The 25,081-nt window shown below is 40.9% G+C and overlaps 1 protein-coding gene across 3 annotated transcripts; it reads left to right on the top strand.

Annotated features, from left to right (window-relative positions):
- The first annotated feature begins 12,488 nt into the window (after positions 1-12,488).
- On the top strand, positions 12,489-25,074 carry serpine3 (serpin peptidase inhibitor, clade E (nexin, plasminogen activator inhibitor type 1), member 3). Of its 3 annotated transcripts, none has more exons than XM_034693807.1 (9): positions 12,491-12,975; positions 15,122-15,452; positions 18,699-18,926; positions 19,481-19,720; positions 19,829-20,027; positions 20,114-20,214; positions 20,358-20,444; positions 20,552-20,635; positions 24,852-25,074. In XM_034693807.1, exons 2-9 carry the CDS (start codon positions 15,188-15,190, stop codon positions 24,902-24,904), a joined length of 1,257 nt encoding a protein of 418 aa, XP_034549698.1. In that variant the 5' UTR covers positions 12,491-12,975; positions 15,122-15,187; the 3' UTR covers positions 24,905-25,074. The 3 variants fall into 3 exon arrangements, 2 of the variants coding, with proteins under 2 accessions (XP_034549698.1, XP_034549697.1); XM_034693806.1 differs by having other exon boundaries at positions 18,699-18,935; XR_004632705.1 differs by lacking the exon at positions 24,852-25,074 and having other exon boundaries at positions 12,489-12,975; positions 18,699-18,935; positions 20,114-20,226; positions 20,552-20,580.
- The last annotated feature ends 7 nt before the right edge of the window (positions 25,075-25,081 follow it).

Below are 25,081 nucleotides of genomic sequence, written 5' to 3'. Positions count from 1 at the left end.
TGTTTAGCAGCCAGCTGTGAAATACAAATCCCAAACACCAACAATAAATAAAACAAACAAGACACTAAAATAGATGGAAGTTCATTGGACTAGAAATAGAAGCTTAAACAGCGTAATTAAAACCAGCACACAATCACACAACCAGGCTTTTGAAGAGCCAGATGGGGCAAATGAGTTTAAGTCTCTTTGACCTGCATGCTGTCAGGCTCTACCTGCAGCCAGACAGAAACAAATCAAACTCTGTGAACAAGGTGTGACTTCAATCAGCCAGAGTGACTCTATTTTTAAAGTTCAGGGCTGAACCTGCTGTTTTCCACACACCAACAGTGATCTGGATGTTAGTCTTTTTTAATGTGAGTTATCATCATTTAAAAAAAAAGTCAGAACAATGAAGTCAGACAATGTAAATCTACAGTATGTCATGATAACATTCAAGAAGTTCAAATAAACAAGACGATCCTGAGATGAGCATAAAGCTGCAAACAATACAGATCACCAACAAGCATGTTTGTTCACATGCAGTATTCTGTCAGACTGTGAATCATTTTAATGCAACATGAAGCTGCACCTCTGTGATGCAAGAAGTTCAAAGATGTTGGTTTTACACTGGTCACATATTTAATAGTCCTAGGCGATTCACCCATAAAGCAGCATCCCCGTGTGTCTGATGTGTTTACTGAAGTCTGTACCGCTCCTCTGTGTCTGGGTAAATCTCCTGTTTCAGCTCAGTCTGTGAACCCTCCCTCTCTCCACAGTCTGAGCTCTTCAACAGGTGTGAGTGGGTCTACTTGTGAGGTCTCTCCACAGTCTGAAGAGGGCAATCCAATAACAGTACACAGAAGAGATGACATCATCGTCAACCAATCAACACAGAGCGCGGTTTGATGTATTGTCTCCTCAGTGTAGACAATACTCATGGAGAAGTCTGGGAAATAGATCAGCCTCAAAGATGAGATCCAGTTAAGTTCACATCTCTCATTCATTTAACTGATTCAAAAAGGGAACCCTGAATGCATCTCCTTCAAAAGGTGACCCATATTTGATGCACCCCACTCTTTATTTTTATGAATTGTTTTGTGCTGATGATTAAGAAAAAAACAGGACACTTGGTGAAACATGGAGATTTAAAGACAGTTTTGAGATTTGGTAAGATCTTGTATTTGGGTAAGATGTCATCACAGCAACTTTACTTTTCAAAACTCTTCATGAAAATAATTCTGGCTGCAGGTTCACAAAAATGTATATGGTAAATGGACTGTGCTTATAAAGGCTAGGTCACATAGGCTGCTGTGTAAAACTCTCACCAGTATTAAGTAATCCCAATCACACACCACTGGAACATCCACCGGAGGCAGTTTGTGGTTCAGTGTCTTGCCCGAGGAAACTTCGGCACATGAGTAGCAGGACCTGAGATCTTCCTCCAACTTCCTGATTAAGAGAAGAGCGACTCTACTTCTGAGCCACTGCCACCCCTTATTGGTTCAGGTCTTATATTTGGGTAAGATGCCATAACAGAACCTTGACTTAAACACTCTTCATATGAAAATAATTCTGGTTTCAGTTAAAAATTGGTAATGTAATGTCAGATGTCTTGAGAAATCTTATGTATAGATTTATTTGCCAGCTTAATGTCTCTGAGAATGAGATCATCTTGTTCCTGTCCAACATCAGATACAGTCCAGTCCAAGCTATAGAGACATTGGTATAAATGCCTCTTTTTCAGATCATAGTTCTTTGTTTCTTTTTCATATACTCTGTATATGTGTTTGTTGACTTCCTCTGCTGCCAATAAAGTTAAATACAAATTGTGCAGTCTTGATTCTAAATGTCTTCCTTTCCCCTTCAGATCCAGGGCTCACTCTTCAAACTCCATCAGGATCCCTCCCTCATATCCTCCACCATCACTGAATCAGCCTCCGCTCCACCCACCTTCCCTCGCAGCAGCTCCTCCTCCTCCTCCAGGAACCGCCGCCACCACCACCACCGGTCCGCATCCCGTCCCAGAGTCCACCAGACCCCCCACGCCTCCCATGCTCTGGTCTACGAGGAGCTGGACAAGGAGGCACAGTGGGCCGAGCGCCACTACCCGGACAGCTGGAGGTCAGGGTGGAGGGGCCACAGATCCGGATCCCTCTTCTCTCTACCAAACATGGGCTCTGGTAGCTCCCGCTCCACCTGCTCCTCTCCTGGTCCCTCCCCCAGCATCCATCACAGGAGCCACTCCCTGAATAGACGCTCCTTTCTTATCCCGCCTTTCAAACTCAATGTGGACGCTCTGGTCAGAACCAGTTCTCATTTACAAACATGACCTGACCAAGAGGCGCCAACAGGAACACATACACATGGAAACTACAGTCACAAATAGACATATCATATGTATAAAAGTATGCATGTAAGTAAAGACCGAAGTGATCAGCAGGAGCAACAGTCAATTAAAATCTGTTGAAGTTTTAGCTTGAAGGTTGTGAGTGGAGGCAAAGTTGAAAGTTTGAGGGTGTTTTGGAAGTTGTTCCAGTCGTTAGCTTCTGCAACATGAAAGGAATTACAGCCGAAAACAGTAGAAGTGCCGGGGATGATGAACTTGATGTACATGTCTTGCACAGTCTTCCTGTGTTTTATGCAGTCTATTTATCTGGACCTTCAGTTCATTATAAAGTTTGAAATGAAATGCGTGGAGAAATTAAAATTTCCTTTGAGATTCAAGACTGGCATATCTCATATTTGGATAGAAGAATGGATGAGTTTGTAAAAATCTACCTCTTTGATTATCCAGTGTTTACTACTCATGCAGACAATCAGGTTCTCATGCATTTGAATTCACATGCGTCAACAAAACATTTTAATGTACCTTACAGGCTTGAAATGACAAATACTCTGAGTCAATATTTGGATGTCTCTTGAGGTTGTACAGATTGCTCCTTTCAATGTCATGTGATGTAACTCTAAACTGTATCTTAGATGCAGAAATCAGCTTTTGCATCAGCACCACATGTCTGCAGATGGCGCTAGAGTGCAAGATAAATCTGTTACTGCAACTCTTTAACCATTTACCAAAACTTCCACTGATACAAACACTAAAGGAATTTGGATTGGAAGCTGTCCTTGCTGTTTTTTCCCTTGAGAGAGTATTCAAAGTATTTCTCACACATTCAAGAGCACTCCTCCACACCTTCATTAGCTGACACTTCCATCCACCTTCCTGTCCTACAAACAGCCCTGCAGCATATTTCCCATGCCTCCTCCGAGCCAGGCAGAGCTCCTGGGAGATGAGGGCTACGTGGGACGTGTCTCCTCACGTCGCCCCTCTCACAGTGCCAGCACTACTGGCTCTAATCCTCCATGGCGTACCTGGCAGATCTCTCTGGCGACACCGGCTCTGAGCGCTGCTGGCGTTGTTGCAGCCTGGCCCGGCCCTGCACACCAGCATCCCCTCTAATCCTCCCCGCTTGCACTGCCCCAAGGCCCAGCAGCCTGGGGGGAAGTAGGGCAACAGAGGTGAAGCAGAAAGAGTCAGTCGATCACAGGCCAACACTCCACTGAGCATCTCTGTGAATTCATTCCCACAACTTGCTGTGATCTGGACTGCTCCACACTTTATCAACAGTGTTTCTTTCTTTTCTTTTTGTCTCTTTTTTTCACTTGTCTTTGCATCAGTCTCTGCTGGGATGTTAGTTCAGTTTATCATCAATGATACTAAATTGAATTTTTAACCCTTTGTAAGGAGCCAGTAAGGGCTGTAAACAACATGCATGATGCTGATTATGCAACAAAACAACAATAGAACGATACCACCTTTCTTTCTTTCTTTCCTTTTCTTCCCTCTTTCTCTGCAGTTGTTGTCATTCCATAGTTCTTGTCCTTTGTCGTATCTTTTGTTATTCCTCGTCTGATCAATAATTGATCTTCAGCTTTGTTTTGCCCTTCTTCTCTTTCTGTTGTTCTTTGCCTTCCTATGTGCTTTTTTAACTCCTTCTTCTTTTCTATCTCTGTTTTTATTCTTCTTATTATTCTCCTTCTACGTGTTCTTCTTATTAATCCCATCATTATTGTAAATATTATTGGCTGTTCTTTCATTTGTTCTTCATCTTTATTGTTCTTTTTTCTTTTTTGATGTTATTGTCTTCATTCTTTATTGTCTGTGTTGTTCTTTATTTTTGTTTGTCCATTCTTCTGCTTTATTTCTCGTTGTTGTTGATGTTGTAGAAACAGAGCCGGCCCTAACCGACTTGGTGCCCTTGGCAAGATTTTAACAGGTGCCCCTTGTATTATAACCAACTCCAACAATCACATCACATATACACTTAAAGACAACTGACATCCAGCTTTATGTTTTACAGGTTTCCTTTGTTCTAAAATAAAAAATTACCTCTAAAAGAACATTAGTAAAATGGTAATAACACTGATATTTAGCAGGAAAATAATAATACAATTTCAAAATGCATACTGTAATAGTAGTAGAATCTATTCAGTCATTATATAACACAATAATTTTCACAGTGCAGACACTTTAAACAAAGCAACAGTAATGTGTTAAGTGATGACTGAAAAGGCAGAAGCAAAATGCTTGTTTAACCCTAGCCAACATTTTCTATCTAATTAAGCTAACAGCTTCCAAAGTGTAAAGAAAACAACAACAACTAAACAAAAACAGGTAAATCATGAACACTTAAAGACTTCCAAAACTGATTTGCATACCATTATTTTTAAAACCAAAAGTGAATCACAAGCTTTTAAATGTTTACTGGCTTCATTCCCCAATTTAATCCAAAATTAAATTAGATAAAACAATATTGTTTTTCCTGTTATCTTCAAATTCTCTTCCTCCCTCATTTAGCGGTGCCCCTATGGATGGTCGGCGCCCCTAGCATTTGCCTATACTGCCTATGCGACGGGTCGGCCCTGTGTAGTCATACATCCTTGTCTTTGTTCGTCTTTGTTCTTCTTTATTTGTCTTTGTTCTTTTTTGTTTGCTCCTTGTTGTTGTTGTCATCTTTTAATGCTCTTCCTCTTCTATGTTTGCATTTATTTCTATTGCTCATCCTTGTATGTCGTATACTGTTTTTGTTCTTCTTCTGGGTTTGTTGTTTTTCTTAAATCCATCTGTTTTTTGTTTCCTAGTCATTGTTGTTGTTATTTTTCCTCTTCTGCATTTAATTGGATATTTTCTTTGCTGCTGCTGTTGTTGATTTACTTCCTTTTTTACTTCTCTGTCTTTGGTTGTCCTTGCTGTTCTTCTTCTTTTATCGTTGTCTTTGTTGGATTTGGACCGCTACTTTTCCACCTTCATCTATTCCCTCTCTTCTTTTTATTCCTCGTCTTTGTCGTCTTCTTCTTTTCAGTGGAGCCTTTGTAGCCCTGTCTCATGGTAATAATGAATTCACTCATTTTCCAGAGATACTTGTAGCTCATTCTGTTTCAGGAGGTTTTTTTCTTTAGTGGCAGTTTGTCTGATCATCAGCAGGGAGAAAGTTCTGTGATGGGACAAAGGAAGGAAAGAGATTTTGGAGGAGATTTTTTTCCTGTTATTGGTCATTCCATTCTGTAACCCTTCGCTCTCTTCCTCCAACCTTCTCCTGTGCTCATTATCACTTCCCCTGCAAGGTCAAAGGTCAGGTGCCGGAGAGGGGACTTGGGAGAGCGCTCTGAATGGAGAGCCTGGGGACAGTCTCCGTTAGTGAGGGATTAAGTTGTTGCTGTGTGGAGAAAGGTGGAGGCATCGCAGAGTCTCACAGACACTCATCGGTGAGGATATTTTGTTAGAGAAGTGACCATAAGCTCCTGGAAACAACAACTGACGTGCACGTGAACCTGCTGAGAATTTCTATTATTTAACCGATAAATGAAAAAACACTTTCTCTTCCAAAGGATGAGAATTTGTGTGGTTCATTTGGAGGTGTTATTCTTAAAATGAATGTAATATAGTCAGACCACAAAAAAATCCAGACGTGATGAGAGGAGTCTCTGATGTTCAGTGTTTGTACAAAGCTCTGAGCGTGTCCACATCATTTCAAAGAGTCCATTCTGAGAGTATGCGAGTGTATCACATGCAAACAATGCCAAACTACGTGTATTGGCACAAAGAAGGATGTAGAGGCTTCAGTGAGATTGAAGAAAGCAACTGACGAATTAAAACGAGCATGCATGGTAAGAGGAAACATCTAAACGTACCATAAATAAAAACAAAATGTTTTATAGCTTATAATTGATTTGTTAGTCCTCAATAAAATTCACCAAGGTTTATGTTTTTGTTTTGTTCATGGTGGTACTGACGCTGGATGTTGAGGGGAAGTAAGGGAGAATCACCTAGAGCAGGGGTTCCCAAACTTTTCAGCCCACGACCCCCAAAATATAGGTGCCAAAGACTTGCAACCCCCACTGTCCCTCAAAGTGATTTAATGTGGCTTCATTTAGCTGGTCTGCAGAAAATCAGCCTACCTCTATGAGCATGTGTCTGTGTTTCCTGTGCTGTTATGAATAAACCTACTGCTACTGATGCTTTTGATAATTAACTGTTTACTTAGGAGTCATCTGGCAAAAAGAAAGGCACAAAACTCATTACATTTTCTATTTTCAAGGTTTTATTTCAAGTTTACCTACTATTTTTGTTGATATTTTTTACTATAATGGGTAAAATGTACAAAATTTTAGATGACTTAAAAAAACAAAAACATTCTGGAAGACATCTCACGACCTCCCATTTGTGTCTTGCGACCCCCCAGGGGGTCCCGACCAAGCGGCAACCTCCGGTCTAAAAATATGAGTCAATGCGGAAGTGTTAAAAGCTGCAGTTCATCGAGGATCCGCTTGAGGCTGGCTCCGGAAGTACCGGAAGTCACATACACATGAATGGGGAAAAGACGATCTTTGCAGCATTAATAAACATGTTTACAGCCTGGTACAAAAGATGAGTGTAGTCTGAATAGCTAATTTCTCGACGTCCTCTCACTGTGAGGGGGGTGAATTTTTTTCTAATTCGGCAATTTCGAAGATATTGAGATTACCAGTCTTCCAATGAGAGGCACAGCTGCCTGTGGGAACACTGCAGCTGTTGGCTAGGAGGCTCAAAGCCCGCCTCTTTACGTCACACTGGCTCGACAGAAGCAATATGGCTGCCGCAGCCGATTGGTCTCAAAACAGCTCTTCAGAAACAGATGGGTGACGTCACGGATACTACGTCCATATTTTTTACAGTCTATGGTCCCGACCCACACTTTGGGAACCCCTGACTTAGACTGTGTAAAAAAAACATAGACGATACAACAACTCATCCAAAGTGAAGCCAAAACGTTTTGGGCTCCACCTGGTGACTGGCTGCAGAATATGTGATAAAGTTAAAGGGATAGTTTGTGTTTTGCAAAGTGGGGTATGATGTACTCTCTCTGTCCCTCTCTTGCTCTCAGGTGATTCTTCCACTCTTCTGTGCTACTGCTAATTGAATACACCTGAAGCTACCTGCTGTTGAGATCTGCAGCAAACAGAGCAGGAGAGGGAAGGCAGAAGGGAGCTGGAGCAGTTTGTTAGAAGGTTGGAGCTGGGTCTTGTTTCTTCCATGAAAGGAGTTGTTTGATCATTCTTCTTTGTTAATGAATATTTAATTTGTTCTTCCTAAAAGACAAAGAAAATTCTTGTCCCTCTCATTTCATTCCCATATTATAGGTTCAATTGTTCTTCCCCCTCATCCCATAGTACCTTGGAAATGTAACAACATATATCACACAGATATTTCAAGGCTATTTTCTTTAGAGAGCGACGATATGAAATGTTTGAAAGTGGGTTTTTTTTTCTGGTGAGCAACCTGTAAGACTTTTCCTTGGATTTTCTGTTTACTTTGAAAGACTTGACCCAGTCCCACAGAGGTCAGAACAGCTCTGTCATGGACTGCAGCAGTTTTTGCTCCAGGCTGGTGCAAATTGGTCGACCAGCCAGGTCACTATTTCAGCCTGGCCTGGCCTGGCTGTAATTAAGTGGCAGCCGACCAAACTGTGGGGTGAACTGGCAGCTTGAACAGAAACACGACTGACTGTGTCGTTAATATAATAATTTTTAACGCAACATAAAATCAGCCGTAAGTAAAGAGTGGTTGTTGACAGGAGGTCCTGCTTGGCTGAGGCCTCCAAGCACTGGTCCATGACACTGTTGAGTAATTCTGTCCCTCACCCTGACCCCTCAGAGCAGCGGCAGCTTGCTTTGCAGCGGGTCCAGAGATCAGACACAGAAAGCACAATCCATTATTTCTACTTCTAAAATATGAACTTCAAACGTAGCTTCCCGTCAAAGGCCTCACAGCCGCCAAGATGAAAGCTGCTGTTTATGGTGGCATATCTTCAAAAGCATTGTCTTTGGTCAGTTACCGTGACATCTCATCCATCTCCTCCGTCCCAGGCCTTAAAAATCCAAATTCCTTTTAAAGAATGTGGCGAGTGCGTTTAATGAAGCCAAGCCACGGCTCTGCTAATGAGTCAAGTCCAGTAATGGCCGGAATCCCGCGTCAAACAAAGCCGCTCAAATACCTGATGGCTACCAATCATGTTCTCTTCTTCATGGGAAAAAATGTTCGCAGTTTATTTTGCTGTCTTTCATGTCCCCAATTAAGAAGGACAGTTGAGGGCAGATCGCCACAATGCAGATTGATTTAAGGTGAAATACAGGACATACTATCATCAACCGTCGGCTGTTCTTTGACTTTAGAGAGAAACCCTTAAATGCACGGCACACTCCTCAGAATGTATGTTGAGGAAGAACTCAAAGTGTCTAATCACTCCCTGATTTTATCTTCTCCCAACTGCAAAATAACTAAATTTAGGGGAGCGGATGAGATGAAATCAAAGTGGGTTTTGTGGTTTTGTTAAGTCATTACTTTAATTTAAATAACTTCAGCTATCTACAGATTAAGGAGATGTATCTGAGTTGTTTTGTTTCCACTCTCACTCCATGTATGTTTGTAATTTTCTATAAAACAAAAGATCTAAATATAGAGAATAGGAATAATGATCAAACTGTATTTCACAATTCTGCCTGTTCCTCTAAAATTGTGTTTTTTAAGGCATTTCTCTTTAATTTTCCTGGGTCAGATGAAGCAGCCAGAACAAGTCAGGGGATGACGATGAGGAAAAGTATTGTCAGATGGGGGAACAACAAAACTAAGAGAAAACTATCATTCCCATTTTTCTATCTTCTCTCCTTTCTTCCTTTTTCATAGTGGGGGAGTATAGGGAGGTAGAGCATGCAGCCTAGCACACCAGGGGGGAGCTCTAGCCCAAACAGGCAACCTCTGGTTTTGAAATATGAAGCAGTGCGGAAGTGCTAAAAACTGCAGTTCCTCAACTGTCCACTTGAGGCTGGTTCCAGAAGCACAGGAAGCCACATACACACCCATTCAAATAAGCCAATCTTTACAGCAAAACTAAACATGTTCACAGCCTGGTCCCAAAAGAGAGTCGGGTGTGATAGCTCATTTCTCTATTCGCACACAGTTTTTGTTTTCTCATAAGTTTTGAAGATATTAAGGCTACACACAATCAGGGGCATGGCTGACTTGACTGACAGGCGGGCACACTGTAGCTGTTAGCAAAGAACAACTCCACTTCTTGGACTCATGACAGGTCGACTGAAAGTTAAGGATGAATACGCATTTTCAATATGGCGATTGCCGCCAATAGGCTTCAAAACTCTGCTTCAGAAACCAACAGGTGAAGTTCAAGTTTTATGCAGTCTATGCTTGGCCTTCACTTCTTCACTTTCTTAGCATCTCTCTGTTTCCTCTCTTCCCTAATCACAGTGGGGAGAATGGGGAGGTAAAGCGTCCAGAGCTAACTGTTAAGCCTCCCCGAGGTGTTCTGGGCCACCTCATAATCCCAGTTATGTACTAGCTCTCGCTGTCCATCTATCTCCATCCATCTTCATGCTGTATTGTTGGAGGACGACAGCGGCCATGTGGTAAGTTATGTAACTATATGTGAAGCACAAAGACAGGGATGCTCTTAAATTTAGCACATCCAATAACTGATTCAGAGAAGAGGGTGACATTTTGATGCTGAAATGTGAAATAGAATGTCAGCCGTGTGGGGGTATTATAAAGTCTGAGGAAGATCAGGGACATAAAGTTTGTAAGACATGCTCCTGTGACATTTTAAGAGAGTCTTAAAAGGAGGGACTACAATTTAAATATGTCAAATCTCACTGCTCATTTAAAAAACAGACACCAAGAACCACAGAGAAGTAATGCACAGCACATCAAGTCAATCAGAATCAGGTATTGACTAAATTATCTGAAACATCTGTAACTTTATAAAGTAACATTATCACAAGCAAACATGTTCAACCCATGACATTCCCAGAGCGATTTGTCACAAGTTGTTGGAATTGAAACTACCAGCATGCTGACACTTTAACCTGAGCTGATAAACATAGCATGTAAACATGTATTCTGTTGTCTTTTTACATGAACATGAAATACTTCCTGATTTTCTCTTTCACATGCTGGAACAGAAACATGTCTATGATGAGTCCGTCCACATTCCACAGAGATACCAATTAGAAATGCTGACGCAGCAGTGACGCTCTGAGCAGAAATGTCTTTTGATCATCACAACAAAAGACTGAAGGACTTGTGTCAACAGCTGATATCTTAGTCTGTGTGAGCATGAACAGAGCTATTATAAACTGTTTGTATATATCTTCAAAGGACTCTGTAGCTATGATGCTATAACAGAGAAAAATAAATATGTGAAAGTGATGCCAAAGAAATATATCTAATAATACATCACAAAAAATGTCACAATAAACAAATATTTCACATAGACAGTCAGTGATTGCTTTTATTGAGTCATGAAGCCAACTTGTTTCTTTTCCAGATTCAAAACAGATCATATCAGAGACCAGGCTGTGAGGTGCAAATGAACAGATTTAAATCAAGAATGATATTTGGGAAGGCAAGCCTCTGGACGTTTTGACTGAAATACTTAAAACTGAAGACGAAAAAAAGAAAGAAAGAAAGAAAGAAAGAAAGACATGATAGTACACTGCATTTTTAACATGGTTAGGGACAGACTGTTTTGCACTGCATTGTGTTTTCTCCACTGGAACAGCTCCCAAAAAGACACTTATGTTTGTTTTCTCCAATATTAAAGCACTTCAGTCACTTTTCCACATTTCTCCACTGAAATTTCTAAGAGGCACTTTATGTTTTCTCCACTGGGGTGACAGCTCAGAGTTTTTCAATTCAACTAGTTTTTTTTGGAACTGAAGGAGAATTCCAGAGGGGGAAAACATAAAAAACAGAATTACTCATGTATCTATTATTTCTTATATTCATCTGATCTTGTCAACGCTACCTTATTTTTAACTTTTCTTTCCACTCTTACTTATTTTATTAACTTTACTGTATTGACTTTATTTTATTCTTAAATATTTTATTAATAATCGTGCCTTTCATAATTTTACCATTGCTGCTGTTCTCTGTCTCTCTGTTATTTTGTGAAGCACTTTGGGCTGCATGTTTATATAAATGAAGTTGAGTTGATGTCTGATGTTTTCTCCACTAAAGCACCCCAGAGTGCAGATTCATTTTCTCCACTGGAAGGGCACCCTGAACAATTCTTTATCCAGATTTCTCCTCCGAAATTGACATGGACTGCTTATGTTTCTTGTCTTCAACAGTAGCAGGATGGGGACAGTGAATATGTTTTCACATTTTCTCCACTAAAAGGCAACAGAGGCTACTTTACTGCATTATTGCAGAGACATCCTAGAAGGCATGTCATTATGCATTCCTAACAAAAAAAAGAGTTCCACATAGTACTTCTTTTTTATAAATATATATACTTTATTTTGGTAAACAGGCATAGGTAGACAACACAGCTCAGTGAAACAGAAACAGTAGATCATCTTTACATCCATGTGTTATAATAGTGGAAATACAGTCAGTTCATGCAGTAATGGCTTATTAATCCTTCAATGATATGTACACAGTATATTTTTTCCAGTAATGCAAACATTTTTCTGTTCTTCAGTTTAGTGAGTAAGTCATTCTCTCCATATTTTCAATATTAGACACAATGTCTATCCACTCTGTCTCTGTTGGAGGATTGGGTTGCAACCATTTTCGTGTCACAGCCTTTTTGCTGGCTGCTAATAAAATCCTTAGCTGAGAGGTGGGCTTGCAATGTTACCCAGATAAATTGTTGAGTCCACATAGTGCTCCTTTTAACATTTTCTCCACTGAAAGAGCCCCAAGATGACACTTTATATGTTCTCAATGAATGGGCATTTTAGAGTGCAAATTATCTCAAGGGTACACCTTGTTATGTTTTCTCCACTGAGAAAATAACACATAAATAAATCATTTATTGAGTACAGTTTTCTGAAAACAGTTCCAAAATAATGGAAGTAAACACAAGAATTTGATCACTAATTAAGGTGTGTATAATTTTTCATGTAAATTGGGATGGTGGCAGAAAGAATGGGGAGTTAATTTTTAAATCAAAGTCAGGAGGCCTACTGACTTTGTCCTGAGTGGGATGTGTCTCTTTCTTATTTCCCAACAGGAATATATTCAGGGAACGTGGATGTAAGTGACGTGTTGTGCGCTTGTGTGATCTTTGTTTTCCTTCCCTCCCTCTGCCCGGTTTGGGATTTGCTGCTCAGAGACATGCCTCCCTCTGCCTGGCTCCTTATAGTCCCGGGGAGGCAGGAATCCCGGACGAGTGGTACGGACATCGCCGACGGAGACCGCAAACACGGCGCGGAGCCTTTCCCCTTTAAACACGGTCTTATGACTACAGACTGCTTCAGGTCAGACGACCGGAGGACCGGAGCAGAGAGCAGAGACAGCAGCCCGAATACAGACCGCACAGGACTCATTCAGAGACAGGGAGGGACAGACGGAGACACACAGGACACAGCTCCCCTGCAGAGGCTGAATGTTTGGAGCCAGTCTGAGAGAACAGCTGGAGTCACTACCTCAACTGTCTGCAGGTGGGACACACTCTGGGACACACTCAGGAACACACTCAGGGATACACTCTGGGACACACTCAGGGACACATTCTGGGGCACACTCTGGGACACACTCTGGGACACACTCAGGGACACATTCTGGGGCACACTCTGGGACACACTCTGGGACACACTCAGGGACACATTCTGGGGCACACTCTGGGACACACTCTGGGACACACTCTGGGACACACTCAGGGACAAACTCTGGGACACACTCTTACTCTGGGACACACTCTGGGACACACTCTTACTCTGGGACACACTCTGGGACACACTCTGGGACACACTCTGGGACACACTCTGCACCTGACATGTGTCCTGACATGAGTTAGACTGAGTTAAGGTGTGCCTCTGAGTCTGGACAGCTTCTGTTTCTTAGTCTATACTTTTAGTTACACCTTACATCAGATATGCAGTGTGGTATGATGAGGATTTATTTAAGTAAATGTATCAAAAGAAAAATGTTAAATAGCTCCAGTTGAAGTCAAATACCTGCATTTATCTCACACAAAGTAAGTTTCATCATCATGCTATTCTATTTATGGGTTCAATTATTAGAATAAAGGCTAAATCAACCTTATTGAATAGTGCTAAACTAACCTATTCAAATATTATGACAGTTACTGTGAGAATATTATAAAACTTAACTTTGTCACATATTACATGTTACAGTATTTTAATGTTTTAAATCAAGGAAGTAGTTACTGTTTTGAATATATATTAGTTTGTAAATGTAATGCATTTAGGATAGCAGATTGACATAAATCCCACATATCCTTAAGTACAAGTATCCACTAATTTCTATTGTATAATACCAGAGTAAATGTATTTAGCCTCACTGTTACTACAACATGTCTTTTATCTAAAAGCTGTCAAAATGTAGGATATCTGCACACCACTGCAAATAACCACCACTGCATTATTTTAACTGTATTTGTATTTATATCTTATTAATTACTTCCTTCTATTAATATTATTTGATATTATTATTATTATAACCTTTATTTAACCAGGAAATGCTCATTGAGATTAAAAATCTCTTTTCACAAGAGAGTCCTGGCCAAGATAGGCAGCAGCACAGTTACAGAGTTACAATATTGCAATAGACATAAATACAAATAGCAGATGCATACAACAGCTACACAACAGGTGCCTCCAGTAAAACAGGATGTCACATTTAAACAAAACATCTACAGACAGATGCTTCAGCCTCCAGGTAGTTTAAGGACCGCTTAAAAGCATTTAAAAACATCATATCAGACAGTTTCAGATCCTTTTGTAAGGCATTCCAGGTCGAGGGAGCAGCAAACCTATTCTTAATTATTGTGTATAGGAGGAACTTTAATGACTGAATTTCCCCCGAGATAAATTACAAAATTACAAGACTTCACTTTATTGGAAATATTCTATCCACTGTGACATTTACAGTATTTGTCAGTCTTTAACTGTGAGCATTTTGCCAAGTATGATAATTTGAATATTGTAACATGCAGTCACATGCCAAACTTAATGAGCAGGATTGGCTGAAGTGATGACACTGTCATAAATTAGTCTGTAATGAAACTGCTGCTGAGGCTTTTGGCATATTGCCTATGATATTTATGGTGATGTGTCTCCCATATGAAGCTGCTCCACTTTTCTAAACATGAATTTAATTAGAAAATATGAATTATTTTCAGCTTGAATGTGTCAAACTTTATTTTGCAACTGAGAAAGTTCAATTCAAGAGGAAATTATGATCAAAATAATTCAGGGTTGCCTCTTTTCTACATTTGTAGTTGAAGTTACGAGTGATGCTCCATATATATAACATTTTACATGTGAATATATTAGAATATATTTCTCTATGTATCCTGAAAATGTATGCTAAACCCTTACATAACATAATGAGACTAATTATTTAATGTAGTTAACTCTATTACACTTGTACACATCACATCAGATGAGTTGAGCTGCTGCAAAAAGCACATGAAGCAAGTTTTTAACTTCAATGAGATTCTCCTCATTAATTATTATGGTATCACCACACTGGGTGGTATTTCTCTGAAAGTCAGTAGTTTCCTGTTAGTTGACCTCACTGACCTCATTGGGTTATTCTCTCTCTTTCTTTTGGGGCTTACAGGATTTAGTTTTTTGGGCCACCTCTTGCAGCCTGAGGACACATTTCCCCTCCTGCAGCTCTGAGGTCATGTGTCGCCTGCCGCTGGCTTCACTCTTCGTTTGCTTCTGGTTGGTGGAGAGGAGCCAGTGTGACGGCAGCTTTCAGGACAGCATGGGAGAGCTGCACACCAGGTTCGCCGTCAGCCTCTACCACACGCTCACAGAGACGGAGAACAACTCCAACCTGATCGTGTCGCCAGTCAGCGTCTCTCTGTCCCTGGGGCTGCTGCAGCTCGGTGCCAGGGGCAACACGCTGGCTCAGCTGGAGGGAACGCTCGGGTACAACGTGAACGGTAGGATTCATCCCAAATATTTGATGTATTTATTTTGCATTAGCTGCTCCTCATGCTGCGAGGGGGCTGCTGGTGGCCCTCAGTGCGGTTGGTACCAGGTGGTGTGGAGCGGTGCTGCTGCTGCTTCGGGCCCTGCAGAGCACAGTGGTGTCTGGAGCCATAATACCTGCCTCCACACCAACTCTAATCTCATTAACCACTCCTGCAGCTCGGCCTCGAGGTCGAGAGGTCACTGTGTTTCATTACCAACAAAATGAGAGAGGGAGAGCTGCTGTTTGTTCATGTTATCTTAAATGTCAGTCAGCAGGGGGAGAATACTTGCATCAAATTCATTTATATAATAAGTCAACTCTTAAAACTATTCACACAAGCTCCAAAAAAAAGTCTTTAATTAATATTTATCAACACAGCTGAGTTAAGTTCTGGATGCTGATTGGTCATTACATAGCAACATTTCATAGCAACGGTCTGCTATTTCTCCATAACAGACCGCTGCTTTGATTTAGGCTCCGATCACATCCTGGCAGAAGAACTGTAATCACACTACACACAGAAAGTCCAATAACTTTGACGTTGGTTAGTTTAAATTCATATTCTAAGAGTTTATTAATCCTTTTATATGGTTCACAGAGGAAAAACTAGCACAAAAAAGACCCCCAAAAAAGTGCAGAGATGGCAGGAGTGGTTAAAGATAAAATCTGAAGGCTGAATATGCCAAATGAAGTCCTTGCTAAACAGAAAACGGTTCCATTTTTAAGGACTGATAAAAGGAAAATAAAATGTCACAGACTGTGATGAGGCAAATTTGTGGACCTGTTCACCGTGTTGTACTTCACCAGCAGTAAACATTAACAGTGGAGGCAGTTGTGAGTGTAGCAAAATACTTTCAACAGAGGAAATAGTCATTTTTAGAATAATAAAATAATTTTCTTCACAAAATATAGTGTAAAATGAATTTTTAAGGGCGCAGACTTGGCTTCATAGTTTAGTCCTCCAGTTTCATACACTATCCACTGTCCTCTACTCTATAAAATAAAGGTGTGAAAGCCCCAAAAATATAACTTAAAAAAAAAAAGAAAAGATTTTTTAAGTGAGTAACCGTTTAACGATCACACCTTAATTAATTCAAATTATCATGCAAAGCTGCAACTAATGAAAGGTTTCCTCCAGAAAATGTGAGTCTCCCCTGAGCTCAAGTTTAAACTTCTAATTGTTTGTTTAACCAAACATCCAAAATTCAAGGTTTTCATTTTCTTATGATATAACTTAAATTGTAAGAAGCTAAACTTCTTACATCAATGTACTAAGAAGAGAGTTTGGCCTGTTGTTCAGTTGAACACCTCTGAATGTCAAAGATCCGCCATCTTTTGGTAGAATTCAGTGTGAACCTATGGTCTGCTGGTTCGAGGGCTTACCTATCAAAGAGAAGAACAGCCTGCAGAGCATTGTAAAAGTTTGCTCCAAGATCACAGGAGTTAAACAGAGAGACTTGTGTTCCCTCTCGGAGAACGAGGTGCTGAAGAAAGTGAAAAACATTATCGGCCAGCCCTTACATGTCCTTCGTACTGAGTTTGTACTGATGCCTTCAGCTCGCCGTTCTTATGCACCCGTTAGGAGAACTAACCGGTACTCAAAGTCTTTTATCCCGTCTGCTATCAGGCTTTTAAACTTAGACGGCAGTCTTTCTAGTCATTTTAAATAACTTTGGTATGACAAGAGATTATAATGCCTTTTAATCATTGTCGTATTTTACTCATAGACTGTATAAAATATGGACGTAGTATCCGTGACGTCACCCATCTGTTCCTGAGAGCTGTTTTGAAGCAAATCGATGGCAGCAGCCATATTGGTAATGCGGAACTCAGCTAGGCAGAGTGTGACGTAGTGTGAGCCTCTTAGCCAATGGCTGTGTGTTCCCGACCGGGAGTCACGTCAGTCATGTCCTTATTTGGGCAAAACTCGTAATCTTAATATCTTCTGAACCGTCACGTTAGAAAAAAATTCACCCCCCGTACAGTGTGTGCCGATAGAGAGATTAGCGTTGTAGGGCCAAGTCGGTTTTTGAACCAGGCTGTAAACATGTTTATTAATGCTGCAAAGATCGTCTTTTTCCCATTCATATCTATGTGTTTTCCGGTGTTTCTGCAGCCAGCCTCAAGCGGATTTTCGATGTATTGCAGTTTATATCACTTCCGCATTGGCTTCATCGTTTGAGACCGGAGTTTGCCGCTTGATTTTACTGTTATTTATTTATTACATTACCTTATGCTGTCCTCCACAGACCCTCTAGTCCCGTGTACAGACCCGGTGCGTGACTTGTAGCATGTATATATGATGGATGTGTTGTAGATGTTAAATGTTGTATGGTTGTTGTATGGTAAGCTATGAATGAATTGCCCTTCTTGGGATCAATAAAGTTGTCTGAATCTGAATCTGAATCTGAATGGTGCTAATTTTCCCTATAATATCCCATAATACTAATCCTAATGTTACTACAATGCTTTAAAAATGACTCCTTTTCTGTTTATTAATTTGAACCAAGATTAATGATGTAATGACAAAGAGCTACACAAAAACATCCAAGTACAAATGCTGAGACAAGCACCACACAGAATAATAATAAGAAAGTCTGTACTAATATTGATGTTCCTGTCCTGGAAATCAGAATATCCATAATATTCAAAAAGAAGGAGAGAAAATGGAGAAATGAAAGAAAACTCAAGTCCAAACAACAACTGCCTGTTATAATGCCTGTTCTGTCTGTGAGGATCTGTATCAGACTGAAAATAAGAAGTTCCCTGAGCACTGCAGAGCTCACCAGACTGAAAAACTCAGTTAGGCAAAGTTAAATTAAATCAGATGATTGCTTGTTTGTGCTCGGTCCTGCAGGGACATGATGCAAATTCAGTTGACTCGCCACTGAAATGAGCTTGAGGCTGCTGAGTGAAATTCATTTAACATCCCTCTGTTGTCGAGACGTTTTAAAAATTTTTAAATGTTGTGTATTAAACATGTTCGACTGTCAAAGCAGATGATAGATACAGAAAGGCTTCCCAGGCTTCACAGTCCACTAAATAAACAGTTTGATTGGTTTCAGCTCTGTGGAGAAAACACTGCTCCTACTGCACACTTTCCATCACTTAAAGCTACAAAAGCTTTACCTCCAACCTCCAATCTCCACAGACTTCTAACAGCTTGCAACGTGACTCCATGTCTGACCCGTCCCTGTTCCTTTCTTTTGTGCAGATGCCCAGGTACAAGACTTCCTGATGCACTCACAGATTGATGACAGTAACAACAGCCAGGGGATGTGGCTGCAGCAGACCTGCACATTATTCGTACAGAGTGGAGTCCAGCTCCTCACACAGTTCACACAACACGCGGCAGCCTGGGCCAACACCAGCGTGGTGCGAGCCAACTTCAGCCAGCCCAACAACACGCGCAGCCAACCGGAGCGGACTGAACACCACCACGGTGAGCAAGGTAGTTTCACACATCAAGCTAATCAGTATATTTATGTGGAAAATGGATGAAATGAGTGTGTGTGATAGGAAGGGAAGTGCTCAAGTTTGCACAAAGAGAGGTGTCTGCAGCACTGCAGCCTTACTGAGCTTTGCAGCCTCTTTTAGATCATTGTTTTGGTTTTGCAGCAAAATCAGAGTCGAATTGGAAACATGATTGTGAAGCTTTTGCAGCAGATAAACATAAGAATGCAACAAAGCAACACTGTCTCACTCTTGAAGCATCTATTAAGGTATTTAAATGAGGTATCAGGAATAAACATGACAGAAAATTGGCCCCTTAAAATGTAAATCAGCTTTGGCCTACAGGTTGCAGATGATGCACATTTGACAGTGATGCAAAGCAAAGGCATGTTTCATTCTCAGTAAATTAAATCACCAAACAACAGAAGAACCAAAGTAGCCTCAAGCTGGTGATCATAGTTCAACTCTTGTCTGCTGTATACAAATGTTGTTTTTGTCTGAACATCACTGACTCCACTTTGCTCTTTCCTTCTTACCTTTCAGATGAGACGCTCCTCCAGTCAGGGAGCAGCAGCGGGGAGCTGTCAGGGTCAGGAGAGCCCCAGGTGGAGGCTCTGTGGTGGGGCCACCGGCTGCAGATGGCCCTGGTGAACAAGGTGTCGTTCAGGGGCGTCTGGCAGAAACAGTTCTTGTTCACCAACACGCAGAATCTGCCCTTTGTCCTGTCTGACGGGACCGCCATCAAGGTGCCCATGATGTATCAGGCTACAGAGGTCAGCTTCGGTAAGAAACGACATCCGTCCATCCATCTGAAGAATAAATGACAAACATACTCTTTCATCACAAATTAAGAGAATGCCTAACAGATGTTGTACTCGCCTCATTTGTCAGGTCAGTTCAGAACAGCGTTGGATCAGCGTTACATGGTGTTGGAGCTGCCGTACCTTGACCGCTCCCTGAGCCTGCAGGTGATCCTGCCCAGCGAGAGGAAGACGCCGCTGTCCTCCATCGAGTCCCAGCTCACCGCTCGCCACCTGGCCTCCTGGAACACCGGCCTCCGCAGAACCAAGATGGACATTTTCCTACCCAGGTTAGGATCATGCTACCTTAAGACCAAACCTTCAGCGTGTCTTTAATATTTTGATTCATTATGACTTCCTCGTTTGATACCAACAGATTCAAAATGCAGAACAAGTTCAACCTCAGGTCTGTGCTTCCCGCCATGGGGATAAGTGACGCCTTCAACCCATCTGCAGCCGATTTCACAGGAATATCAGGTCATTAGAAAAGTAATAAAAATTATTGACTTTGGCTTGAAACACTAACCAGATAACAAAAAGCAACATTTACCACTTAGTGCATGTGACACAGAGATGATTGTAGCTCTGCTGGTGGCTCAAAGGTTGTTTCCTTCCTGCAGTGGAGGAGTCTCTTTATGTGTCTGACGCTTTCCATGAAGTGAGAATAGAAGTCACAGAAGATGGGACAAAGGCAGCTGCTGCTACAGGTGAGAGACATCCTCTATAACAACAAAAGGGCATGTAACTGTGAGATGGTTGTATTCTTCTGCCTTGTTGAATGCTGTAGCTGAATAATGGTTTCATGTCCTTGCAGCGATGGTGCTACTCAAACGATCTCGCGCTCCTGTATTCAAGGCGGACCGGCCGTTCTTATTTCTTCTACGACAGATCAACACAGGTATTTATTTACGGCGTAGCTGCTTCAAACTGGCTTCCACACGAGCCCACAATCAGAGATGGAGCTTATATGAATGTTTTAACTTATTAGAAATCTCATTTAGTATGTGCCATTATTCTTAGTCTTATTATTATTAAACTTTGTTTATATAGCAGTTTTCTTAACAAGGTTACAAAGTGCTTTACAACAAAAAAGAAGAGAATTACAAAGCATAAAAAACGGTGCAAACAAGGGGAAGAAAAAAGACAGAAGCAAAACAAGATATCTGAATGCAGGGCAAATTCCTGAATTAGGGGTGGAGAAATTCCTTCTTATATAAACATGTTTTTAGTGAGGATTTAAAAGCAGTTAAGGTTGTGGACTGTCTAATCGTCAGCGGCAGGGAGTTCCACAAACTTGGAGCTCTGATTGAAAAGGCGCGGTCATAAACATGTGCTATTATAAAGACATTTTAAAAGTGGGCTGTAGTGTTTCTTGTTTGTCTCCAATCAAAGATAGCAAGAAGTTTGATATGAGAATCTGTCAGCAAACTCTTGGGGGACTGAAACCAACAGCTGTCTCAAAGACAAAAGAACACTAGCTTGAAAAACATGATTTATTTTTTTTGTAATCAAATTTTTATTGTAATATCTGCAGTTACATACAAACATAGATTAACAAGGAACAAACAAACAACACAAAACAAACAAACAGACAAAAAAAAGAAATAAAAACACAACAAAACAAAACAACAACAGGTCCAGAAGAAAGAAGAAAGTTCATATGTCGTGGTAAAGTGGTGAAGTTATGTCGATGTAGGTGTGTGTATGTGGGTATGTAAGAGGAATTGTGTGAGGGGGATTGCTCAGTTCAGCAAGTTCTTAAGATCGTCCGCTGTAACACACCATAGCTGAGTTATGTCCTCTTTGGCTCCATGGGTGTGAGCTGTAGACAGTTTTACAATTTACAATTTACAATGTTACAATGTCATTTAGCAGACGCTTTTATCCAAAGCGACGTACATACGAGAACAAGAACAACACAAGTAAAGATCTAGACAAGAGGAAACAAGATCAGTAAGAGTAACAAAGTGCTTCAAGTCCATTTGGGTGCAGGTACTGCCAAGCAGTGTAAAGGCAATGCAAGAAAATAAGTAAGGAATTTTTTTTTTTTTTTTTCCGAAATAAGGAACATCTACAATGAAGCAACCAACCAATTTAAGACCTTCCATTATCATCATCAACAATTAAAAACACCACAATAATGACCAAAGTACCAAGTGCTGGGTCCCTCAAGAGCTGAACACAGATTCCCAGAGTAGAGCAGGACAGTGCGAGTCTCGATCGTAGCTGGACAACATGATCTGCCACTGGGGACAACAGTGGAGAACAGTCTAGCTAAGTGCATAGTGCTTCCTAAAGAGCTGGGTCTTTAGCTGTCTTTTGAAAGTAGAGAGGGACTCTGCAGATCCAAGGGAGTTGGCCAATTCATTCCACCATTTAGGGGCAACAGAAGAGAAGAGTCCAGCTAGTGATTTTGAGGCCTTGTGTGCTGGAAGCACTAGGCGCTTTTCAGAGGCTGAGCGTAGCGGGCGAGAAGGGCAGTAGACCTGGATGAGGGGTTCCAGGTAAACTGGAGCAGTTTTGGTTACTGCTTTGTAAGTCATGATTAGAGTTTTGTATCTGATGCGAGCTGCAACTGGAAGCCAGTGTAGTGAGATGAGCAGGGGAGTGACATGAGCTATCTTAGGCTGGTTGAAGACCAGACGTGCTGCTGCTGCTGCTGCGTTCTGGATCATTTGCAGAGGTTTAACTGTGCATGCAGGGAGGCCTGCCAGTAGAGAGTTGCAGTAGTCAATGCGTGACATTACAAGAGCTTGAACCAGGAGCTGTGTTGCGTGTTCTGTCAGGTAGGGTCTGATCCTCTTGATGTTATAGAGGGAAAAACGACAGTTCCAAATACACAATGTCAACAAACGTTAATAACCATTGTTTATGAGTGAGCAGTAAGGGGTGTTTCCATCTAGTGGCAACCAACTTCTTAGCAGCCGTCAAGCCAGCTAAAAACACACGCTTCTGAGCTCCATGAAGCTGCAGCTGATTTAAGTCATTTAAAATCAAGACGGAAGGAGACAACGGTATAAACACATGTAACAACAGGGACACATTTACCTTAACCATTTTCCAAAAAGTGGCCACACCAGGGCATTCCCAGATCATATGGTAAAAAGTACCAGTTACACCTAATGGACATAAAGTGCAATTTGGATCAGGCTTCAGTTTCATGCTGAAGAGTCTATGAGGGGTCATATAAGTCCTGTGTATGAAGTTTAAGTGTATTCATTGATGGTTGGGATTCCTGGAAGACTGTTTTACCATCTTCCAAACATTGCTCCAGTCAAAGTCGAAGTAGAAAAACATGATTTATGATCATATTTGTCAGTAACTGGATTTAATTCTGATGGTTTGAGCATATTTGATTTGGAGACCTCTAGTGGTAGCATAAAAGCTTACGTGCAAAGTCCATCCTGCCTTTATAACAGGGGTTCCCAAAGTGGGGGGTCGTGAGATGTCTTCCAGAATGTTCTTTTTTTTTTTTTTTAAGTTAACTAAAAATAGTACATTTTACCCGTTATAGTAAGAAATATTGACAGATATAGTAGCTAAATTTGAAATAAAACCTTGAAAATAGAAAATGTAATGAGTATGGATGTACATTTTAGTATTTTCCGTGATCGATTTTTGGAAATGTTAACAATCAATTATCGATTAATTGATTAAAAAAAACATTATTATTCTTACGTCAAAAACAATGCCAAATACGTTGTTTTCCCCCTAATTGTATTTTCTACAGCAACAAAATGCAAATAACTGACAGTATTGAATACGGGTACATGTTTGACACGCAGAATATCAACGATCAGGCTCATAAAAATATTCTACGCGGACATAATCTTATAAAGTGAAGGCTGAGACTACTAACAGGAACGTACTTCAGACTCACAGTGTCCAGTTTTCTGTCTACTCGTTCTTATTGAGAAAAATAAACATGTGTATTCGATCAGGTGTCAGCCGGGAGCGCAACCGGGTCATAATCAGTCCAGCTGCAGAAAAGCTCAGACGGCTCTGATGTTGCTGGTCAGCAAACATGGCGCACTAACATTTCCCACCTGTCTGTTACCTTCGTATCCAAAGGTGGGGAAATATCCTGTTTAAAGCTGTCAACCTTCGTGTCCGTGTCGTTGTTGGCAGCAGTTTTGTATTGATCCTCTTTTAAAAAGCGCACGTGGAGACCTGACGTGCAGCCGCAGCCCCCAGCTGAGCGTCTCCGCTGTGCGCAACACCTTTAAACAGCTGATTCACATCCAAACATGCTTTAAACTTACAACACCTTCCTGATAGCTGAGTGTAATATGAGACCACATGATGTTTGTTCCACGTGACGGAAAATTGATAACAAAAATGCGTGTTTCGAGTAATTTCTTAACAATCAATTAATCGATTAATTGTGGTCATCCCTTTGAGTTTTCTGCCTTTCTTTGTTGCCAGATGACTCCTAAGTTTAGGGTTAGTTATGAAGGTAAATATGTTGCAAAAATGCACAAGCTTGTAGACTTGACCTGAGAACCTGCAGGATACGATTTGAGAACTTGCATATCAAAAATCTGAACTTCTATGTTTCATTTTTCACTTGTAAATAAAAATTCACACACACGTGAACTGAATTTGAAGATACAGAAAAAAAAAACTATAGGGGAGCTTGTGGAAAAAATATTCACACGTGTAGATTGATATTTAGAACCACAACTCTGTGATTACAACCTCTACAACCTAACTTTACATTTTTAATAATGTAATGATAATATTAAAAATGTAAAGTTATGGTGGCGTCTGTTTATTGCCTGCTCAATCATAGTGCCAAGAGCCTGCAGCCTCTGCTAAACGGGAGGAGGCCAGCAGAGCAGAACAGTGCTTGAAACACAGACACATGCTCATATAGGTTGGCTCATTTTCTGCAGATCAGCTAAATGAAGCCACATGAAATCCCTTTGAGGGACAGTGGGGGTTGCAAGTCTTTGGCACCTATATTTTGGGAGTTTGGGAACCCCTGCTCTATAACAGTTTTTCACCATCTCATTTTTCATGAGTTTATCTGTATGCCTAAATAAATGTGAAAGGGATTTTACAATGTTTTTCACGTGGTGTCTTTTATTTTCTTGTCTTGTTCTCTATTTTAGGATCCATCTTGTTTATGGGCCGAGTGATGAACCCAGCAGACCAAGCATCCTAAGACTCAAACGCCCCAAACACGCCTCACACCCACACACACTCCTACCCTGACCCCTATTTCACCACTGGTATTTATTTTGTGGACCAACAGGAGGGTCCGCGGACACTTCAGGAAGAGGGACAATATTTTTGTACATGTCTGTAAATAAAATTTTAATACATGTTTTTACACCGGGGG

The sequence above is a fragment of the Notolabrus celidotus genome, chromosome 10, assembly GCF_009762535.1.
Source record: "Notolabrus celidotus isolate fNotCel1 chromosome 10, fNotCel1.pri, whole genome shotgun sequence".
Lineage (NCBI taxonomy): Eukaryota > Metazoa > Chordata > Actinopteri > Labriformes > Labridae > Notolabrus > Notolabrus celidotus.
This window is presented reverse-complemented; position numbering and strand designations above follow the sequence as displayed.

What these genes read in the sequence shown, in the direction of transcription:
- serpine3 (XM_034693806.1), top strand. Translation starts at nt 15,188, where the DNA reads ATGTGTCGCCTGCCGCTGGCTTCACTCTTCGTTTGCTTCTGGTTGGTG. An exon ending in ATGGACATTTTCCTACCCAG is followed by an intron (nt 20,028 to 20,113) that starts GTTAGGATCATG and finishes TGATACCAACAG; the next exon opens with ATTCAAAATGCAGAACAAGT. An exon ending in CGATTTCACAGGAATATCAG is followed by an intron (nt 20,215 to 20,357) that starts GTCATTAGAAAA and finishes TCCTTCCTGCAG; the next exon opens with TGGAGGAGTCTCTTTATGTG.